Source organism: Emys orbicularis, chromosome 8, assembly GCF_028017835.1.
Source record: "Emys orbicularis isolate rEmyOrb1 chromosome 8, rEmyOrb1.hap1, whole genome shotgun sequence".
In the NCBI taxonomy this organism is placed as follows: domain Eukaryota; kingdom Metazoa; phylum Chordata; order Testudines; family Emydidae; genus Emys; species Emys orbicularis.
Genome location: NC_088690.1, coordinates 112,585,868 through 112,593,712, shown reverse-complemented (window position 1 = coordinate 112,593,712; position 7,845 = coordinate 112,585,868). Strand labels below are relative to the sequence as shown.

General features: G+C 65.7%; 1 protein-coding gene across 1 annotated transcript; it reads right to left on the bottom strand.

The window, feature by feature from the left end:
* Nucleotides 1-1,737: 1,737 nt before the first annotated feature.
* Nucleotides 1,738-7,439, bottom strand: CPLX2 (complexin 2). The gene is made up of 3 exons (XM_065410091.1): nucleotides 7,409-7,439; nucleotides 4,900-5,075; nucleotides 1,738-1,935 (listed from the first exon to the last, which is right to left on the bottom strand). The coding sequence occupies exons 1-3, from the start codon at nucleotides 7,437-7,439 to the stop codon at nucleotides 1,738-1,740; spliced, it is 405 nt and encodes a 134-aa protein (XP_065266163.1).
* Nucleotides 7,440-7,845: the final 406 nt, after the last annotated feature.

Below are 7,845 nucleotides of genomic sequence, written 5' to 3'. Positions count from 1 at the left end.
GGGCGGGCAGCTCTCAGCCACCTCGCTCTGCCTGGCGCGGGCTGGAGAGGCTGCCTGTGTCCCTGGGCGGGCTGGGGCTGCAGTGGAGGGACGAGCCAGGGCAGCTTTTCACGGGTGTTGACGGGGGGGCTCCCTGGAGCCATGCAGGGGAGGAGCGGGGCCCAGAGATACCAGCAGAGCGCTGCATAAGGACGGGTTCCTCCTGCCAGGGCTCGGGGGGTGTCAGCGGGCACGGGTGCCTGAGGGTGGCTGGGGAAGGGCTTTGGTGCCCAGATACCACAGCGATGGGCATAGCAGGAATGTGGGCGAGCGCCAGGGTGGGAAATGGGCTGAGCGGGACCCCCGCTACCCACCCCCCGGTGGCCCTGCCATAATGGGAATCACTCAGTAGGGGGCGCCGGGAGGGCTAAGTGCTGGGTCCGCCCTCTGGGCTCAGGCCCCACGTTAAACCCCTCTGGCAACATGCCAGGATTGTCCCCAGACCCAGACCTCCCCCCACCCGCCGTGCAGCAGGGCTGGGAGGGGAGGTGGGAAGCCCTCATTCCTTGGGCCCAGCTCTGGCCCTTGTTTTTTTATAAAGCTCCTCCCCAACCGTTTGCCCTAATGGGCAGGGTCTTGAATATGGCAAAGGGTGCCCGGCTTGACCCCCCAAGGGCCAAGCTCGGCCAGGGATGCCCCCCCGCCCCCGGCTGGGCTGTGCAGGGGACAGGCATGGCTGGGGTTGCGCCCGGGCCCACGGAGGGGTTGGGGGCACAGGGGTGAGGAAGGCTTTGTCTTTCCTTCCAGCTGCCCCTAGCCCCCCCAAGTTCCCCGCTGCCCCGGGGCAGGGTTATCTGGGGAGTCCACGCGTCCCTCTGCGCCAGGGCCATCCCGGGGGCTTGCTGTGCAGGCGAGGGGCAGCGTGTGGCCGCCCAGCACCAGCGGAGGGGCCGGACCCAGCAGCCCCTTCCTGAAGCCCAAACAAAAGGCAACAGAAATGGGCACTGCAGTGGGGGGCAGAGCCATGGGGCGGCGCCGCTGGGAGCCAGCCCTGTAGCCCACCATGTCCCCTCCGTGCCAGCCCCCGGAACCTGGCCCGGCAGGACACCTACGCCCGCCAGCTGGAGAGCTGGAGCGGGCCCGGGTTGCTTTGCTCCGTGGGCTGCTTCCAGGCAGGGTCAGGAGGCGTGGGGGGCACAGCCCCCAGCCTGCGGGTGCTCTCCTGCTGCCCGCACGTCCCTAACCCCTGGCAGCAGGCAGGCAGCGTGGGACTGAGGAATGTCTGAAGTTAGTGAAGGGCAGGGAGGGGGCATGGAGAGCGGGCAGAGCCCTGCCTTTCCCTGCCGTCTGCCCCACCCTCCGCCCGACGTGAGGTTACTGCAGTGAATTTGGTCCCAGTTCGCCCCCCACGCCCGGGGGGATGTGCCAAGCAGCCGGCCGGCACTTTGGCACAACAGAACTCTGACTCCGTACGGCTGAGGGGCAAGGGAGGAAGGGGGAGTCCGGGGCTCCTGGCAGTGCCCGGTCTGGGGCTCCGGCTGCCCAGAGCTCAGCAGGTGGGGGGTGGTTTTTGGTTTGGTTGCCTCGTCCGCCCCACTGGAGCAGCGAGGGGTTCTGGGCACACGGGACACATCTGGGATCTTCCCTTCGAAACTGAGTTGGAACAAAAATCAAATGAAATAAAAGAAATGAAAATCCCCCCCCAGCCCAGTGCGCCCCGGTGTGTGGGGGCGGGCCCGGGTGGGCGGCGCGGGGCTGTTACTTCTTGAACATGTCCTGGAGGGGCCCGGGCAGGTACTTGAGCACCGTGTCCAGGATGCTTTCCTCCTCCTCGTCATCGTCGTCCCCGCAGCCCGCCGGGATGGCTTTCTTGGGGCGCGTCAGGCTGCCCTCGCACGGCTGCTCCATCGCCGCCTTCTCCTCCGCCTCCTTCTCCTCTTTCTTCTTCAGGCCGTACTGCAGGGGCAGAGACAGACCGCGCCTCTGAGCGCCTGGGGGGGCAGCACATGGGGAACAGGCTGCGGGGGCCCCTCTCCTCTGGGGCCAGGCCTGCAGCCACTGGCCTGCCCCAGCCTGTGCCGTGCTGTGAGCGCCCGCACAGCTCTCTGCCAGCCCAGACGAGACCCGTCCATTGCTAACACCCTCCGCCAGCCCCTCACTGTGAGCCCACGGCGGGTAACGGACAGAGCCTAGCACAGCAAGGGGGCTGGCACTGCCCTGGAGCCAGCCTTGGGCATGTGTCTGGCCAGGCCCACCACCCAGCCAACTCCCCTGCCTGCCTCTCCGGGGCAGGCTGGGGGATGCGCTTTGGTCTGTCATGTTTCTAATGGTGTCTAGGTGCTACTGTCTCCAGCCCGTGAGCAGCGGTGCCCAGAACAGCCTGCCCGGCTCACAGCCACTCGTCCTCTCCTCATTTTCAACATGCAGGCGAGCCCGGGGCAGACAGCCGGGCCCAGCTTGCAAAGCGACCAGGCTCCCCGTCCCCGTCCCCAGCACTCACTGCCCTGGGGTGCCTCCGGCCACGCAAAGGCACGGCGCAGCTTGCATGGCTAAAGGAGTAACCGGCTGGCGGAGCCCCACCTGCCTGGGGCCCACAGGCCCCGCTGCCTGAAATCGCCTGTTCCCATCTGTCTCGGCTCACAGGATATTGGCGGCGTCTGTGATTAGAGTCGGGCTTCCCCAGCGCCTGGGCCAAGGCAGCGCCTGGCGCGATGCGGCCGCGTTATCTGCTCCTCGGCGGGTTATTAAAGATGGCAGATAGGGCGAGACAACGCCAGGCTGTCATGCGGCTGCTTGCAGCAGGCGGGGAGATAAGGACCCCCCCAGCCCACCCCTATTCCAAGCTAATCCCCTGCTGCGGCGGCAGGAGGAGCGCGTAGCCGGGGGACGGGGGACGGCGGAGTGTCAGAGATGTTGCGAAGGGGGACAATCTCTGGGGCAGCTTTTCTCCCAGCCAGGCCTTGCTGCCGCTCACGGTGTCGCCAGTGAGAAAGGGGCCAAGCCTCGGTTGTGTCCAAATCCAGGCTCCAAGGCAGCAGCGCCCGGGCTCCTGCTCCACGGGGTTCGCCGGGCCGGGCTGGGGGGGGGGCGTAGGCAGGTGTGTGAGTGTGTGTGCCAGAGGGGCTCTGTGGGAGCGAGTGTGTATCTGTGTGCGCAGCAGTGGGTGTGTCACAGACACTGCCGCTCTGGGAGTGAGAACATGGGGGGGCACTATGGGGGTGCGTACGGAGGGGTGTGCGAGACCCTGGATGTGCCAAGGGGGAGGTGTGCTGGAAGGGGCCCCACTCCGTGCAGAGGAAGGCAGGGGGCGTTACACCAGGGCGGATGCCCAGGGCTCACGTGCAATTTGCCTGGCTGTCATTAATTTCCCAGCGTTTCACTGTCAACAGCTGCCGGCCGCTCGGGTGACACGTCTTGGGCCAGGGACCCCACGGGCCCGGGTTTGACGGGCTGTCGGACGGCAGAGCCCCAGCTCCGCCCTGCTCCCCGCAGAGGGCTCAGCAAGCGCCTTCCCCGCCGTGCAAAGCCCCAGGCGGAGAACAGGCCCAGGGAGGTCAGTGACTCGCTTCTCCCAGCCCAGCCCTCGTCGGGGGCGAGATGGGAACTGTGTCTCCATGGCCCAGGCGGTCCTGCCCCTCTCTGCTCAGGCTGCCTCTTAGTGCCAATGGGATGTGGCTCTTTGGTGAGGGGGAGCCTGTCCTACTACGTACCGGGCTGAGACCCACCAAGCTCATTGCATACATGGGCCACCCAGGGGAGTAACACGGCCTGCCCACCTGGGGCAGGTTGGAACCCGCGGCATAGAGGGGAAATGACCCATTTGGCCTCCCCCTGCTCCCGAGTCCCCAGCCTCCTCCCCTTCCTGACTCCCTGGAAGTGGAGCTGGGCAGAGCTCCCCCCGCCCAGAGCAACGCTGGAGAACGTGCGGCTTGTCACCAGTGCAGCTGAGGGGCAAATCTCTCTAGCAGGTCCCCTACAATCTGCCCTGGCTGCAGCCAGCCCCTTGCAGCCAGCCGAGAATCCCTAGGCCTGGGCATTGGCCATGGCACAGAAACCCCAACCCTAAACCCGGGCAGTGCGCCCGGCCCAGGGATCCGTGGCAGCGAGCTCAGCACACTGGCGAAGAGACGAGCCGGGATCGGGCAGGGAGTCAGCGATCCAGCGCCCAGAACTCTGCAGCCCACGGCCTCCCCGACGCAGCGGGGGCAGGACACACCGTCTCCTTTATTCGTTACCGGTGGACGTCGCCGCCCTTGGGACGCAGAGGGAGCTGCGCAGTCGGGTGAAATCCCTGCAGCCACAAGCCCTCCCCTCTGTGCCCACTGAAAAATCCTATTGCTCCCACCACGTCTGGGGGGCTGGTTCTGCCCCACCCCGCAGAGCTCAGGGCACAGGTCCTTTGCTTTTTGCACTTTGAAACGAGCCTGGCCAGTTTCCCTGCCTAGCTCCAGGCAGTTCCATCGGCTGGTGGAGCCCAGATGCCCTAAACCACCATCCTCTGCAACACAAACCTACCGGTCTCAGAGCCGCCGGCGGGACTGGGAGAAAGAACAGGACAAGGCGGGCGCCCAGGAACAGCGTGGGCAGCCTGCTCAGCACAGGGCCAGGAGGGGGCGACCAGCATTCATGGGTGTAGTATGGGAGGTTCCTGCCGAACTGCCGTGTCTGGCTGAGCCGGAGTCACCCGAGTCCCACTCCATGGGGCTGTCCAGGGACTGTCACTGGGAGGGGCAGATGGGCGCTGAGCCAGCCCCAGGGGGTTTCTGCAGCTGCCGGAGTGATTGCCCAGAGCAGGGAGTCTCTCTCTGCTCGGCTCTGCTACGGCCCCAGCCTCTCCGCACAGGGCTCCCCCCACTCAGCCATGGGCCCATCGGGCTGTGACACAGACGCACTCCAGCCCTTCCGCCCCGCCTCACCCACCTTATCCCGGATCTGTTGCCGGACCTTCTCCCTCTCGGCCTCCATCCTGGCGTGCTTGGCCTTCCGCTCCTCCTCCTGCTGGCGAAGTGCTTCTTGCCGCTCCTCCTCCTTCTTCTGCGCGTCGGGATCCTTCTCTTCCTCTCCACCCAGCATCTTCCCCATGTCCTTGGTGGCCCCTGCACAGGACACACGAGGCAGCATAGGCAGGGGAGCAAGGCTGCGGCCCCGGGGCTCCCGAAGCCAATGCCCCCTCCCATAGCTGCCTGGCGCCATCCCCTGCTGCCCCCCATCTGGCCGCTGCCAGGAGGGGCAGAACTGGGTGTGATGAAGTGGGACTGTTCTTAATGTTTCCTCTGAATACTGTGTGGGTGCCTCAGTTTCCCCTATGCATTTCTTAAGTCTCCAGTGTGCATAAATGGCCGACACTCTGTATCCTGGCAACAAATGGCTGGGGCCCTTCCCCCCTTGCAAGAAAATAGCTAAAGGGGAACAAAGCGATCAGGTGACCTCCTGGCCCGGGAAAGAGACAAAGGCCAGAGAAGGAGGGGCTGGAGGGGGTTTCAGTTTGGAGCCGGCTGGGGACGGGGAGTGAGGGCAGACGGGGTTGTCTGGCTCGCTGGGCCCCAGAATGGACCCGGCTGAGGGGTCCCGTTCTCTGTACCTACAAGCTCTGTTTTAGACCGCGTTCCTGTCATCGAATAAACCTCTGTCACGTCTGACTGCGAAGTGGGGGTGCAGGACCCTGTGGCTTTCCCAGGACCCCGCCGGGGCGGACTCGCTGTGAGAAGCGCACGGAGGGGCATATGCTGAATGCTCCCAGGAGAGACCCAGGAGGTGAAGCCGTGTGAGCTTCTTGCCCTGAAGACAGTCTGCTCTGAGGGAGAGGAGGCTCCTCACAGTCCTGACTGGGGCTTGGGGCACAGAGTAACCCCAGAGCGAGTCTGGGACGTGCCCAGCACCCAGGCGCAGGCCGGTGGGGGTGGAACCCAGCTCTCTCCTGCCATAGAGGTTCAGCTGCAGGGCGGCTGGGTGCCAGCGATGCTCCCAATACAGCGTCTCAGGGAATCCCCCTCGGAAACCGACTCAGCAGGAGCTGGGAGCGGGCGCTGCCCCCTGCGTGGCAAACTGGCTGCAGCCTGGCTCTGCTGCAGAGCTGGGGCTGGGGGACGGCCGAGGCTCTGCGCCAGGCTGGGGCTGGCCCTTGCCATCCAGCCAAGGAATTACGGGCGCGTTAACGGCGGGGGGGGAGGCTGCGCTGCAGACACCACAGTGCAGTGTGGGCGTCTCTGGGAGAGGACAGACCCAGGGCCCAGCAGGAGGTGGGGCAGCCAGTGCCCGTGCTAGGGAGTGCCCAGGGGCATCAGGCTGAAAGAAGCAGCAGAAGGCTGGGGTGTGACCACGTCTCACGAGGCCCCACTGCTGATACAGAGCTGCCCTGCCCCCCTCCTGCCCCACACGAATACAGCGTCAGGCCTGGGGCTGGGGAGCAGACATGAGTGGAGCTGGGGGCTCCTGGGTGTAGGGGCACCCCCCTGGGAGCACCCCGAGCACCCAGCCTGGCGCCCAGCGATCCCTTGTGCAGTGTGCTGGTCCCTGCCTAGCAGCCTCCCCGTGCAGGGAACAGCTCGCCCAGCGGGAGCGGCTCCAGCCTGGCCCCTCTGCCAGGAGGCCAGGGGCACAGCTTAGAGCCAGGGGGGCAGCGTGTGGCAGCGGCCTGGGGCTGAGCTCGCTGTGGGGAGAAGGTGCTGGGCACCGTGTGTTCCAGTTCTGCCTGTCCTAGGGAGCCGGCGGAGGGCTTTCCCCATGGGGCGGGGCAGCAGCGTGGCCGTCTCCGCTCAGACGCCCGCTGTCGTGCCCCGTGGCTCTGCGCTGCCCCTCGCCCATTGGCTGCTCTCTGCTGCCGTGTCCTGCCCTCCCCCGTCACTGCACTCCCCTTCGGTGCCAGGTGCCCTGCTGTTCTCCCGGAGAATCCGGGGGGGGGGGGGGGGGGTTTGCTTTATTCTCTCGTAGCCACTGGGCTGGCCCCATGTCCCTGCTCATATCACTGACCATGCCAGGCCCCTGGGCTCTGCAAACCACTCAGTTTAGTATCTCCTGGGACTCCACGGGGAAGGGAGCCGCCTCCCCAGGGCCCTTCACATCACGGTAAAGCTACAATGACCCCACCAGCCAGCGATTCCTGATCAGCCGGGGGGGGGGGGGGGGGACGAGCACCCACCGGCGCTAAGGCAAGTTGGCGCCTGTGGCAGCACTGCCGTTAGAGAGACTGGGGAGCTAGTGCATGGCCAACAGGTGCGGCTCAGCTCCCCTGGGAGAACTCCTACACCAGCCTGGCACCCCTGGCTCCTGGCACCCGTGTGGCACGTAGACAGAGAGAGACTTACAATCCAGATGGGCACCCCCCTTTAGCAGCAGCCCAGAGACAGTCCTAGGCCAGGCTCTCCTCGGTGCGGGGCCCTTTCTCAGATACCCAGCCAGGAGGGCAGGCGGACACGAAGAACAGACTTACCCCCTAACGCTTGCTTCATGACGAAGTCCATGCTGCCGGGCCCGATCAGTGCACTCTAGGCAACAGCAGAATTCTCATCCAGTGCTGGGGGCCGGACGCCTCGGATCAGGTGCCACCTGGCCAGGAAGGAGAGACCCAGTGAGATGGGCTGAGCCAGCGCAGAGACCTTTCCCCCCAGCGCCTGGGGCCAGGAGGGCAGGGGTAACCTTGCTCTTGTGATCAGCCCTAGTCTTTGCAGACGCTGGCGCAGTCGGGCCCAAAGGGAACCATGCCACACTCACCAGAGGCTGTGGTAGGGCGGGGGAAAGGAATTGCTATTGAGATGCAAATCATGGGCCAGATTCTGCTCTCCCTTGCAGTGGTGTAAATCACTGACCTCACTTTCAGGCCCCGATCTCCCTGCACAAGCCCCACGGGAGCCTATGGCGCACACAATG

Bases quoted from the DNA above. Each gene is read 5' to 3' on its own strand.
- CPLX2 (XM_065410091.1), bottom strand. From the start codon at position 7,439: ATGGACTTCGTCATGAAGCAAGCGTTAGGGG. The intron at 5,076-7,408 runs GTAAGTCTGTTC...TGTCCTGTGCAG, and splicing joins CATGAAGCAAGCGTTAGGGG to GGGCCACCAAGGACATGGGG. The intron at 1,936-4,899 runs GTGGGTGAGGCG...CTGCCCCTGCAG, and splicing joins GGCAACAGATCCGGGATAAG to TACGGCCTGAAGAAGAAAGA.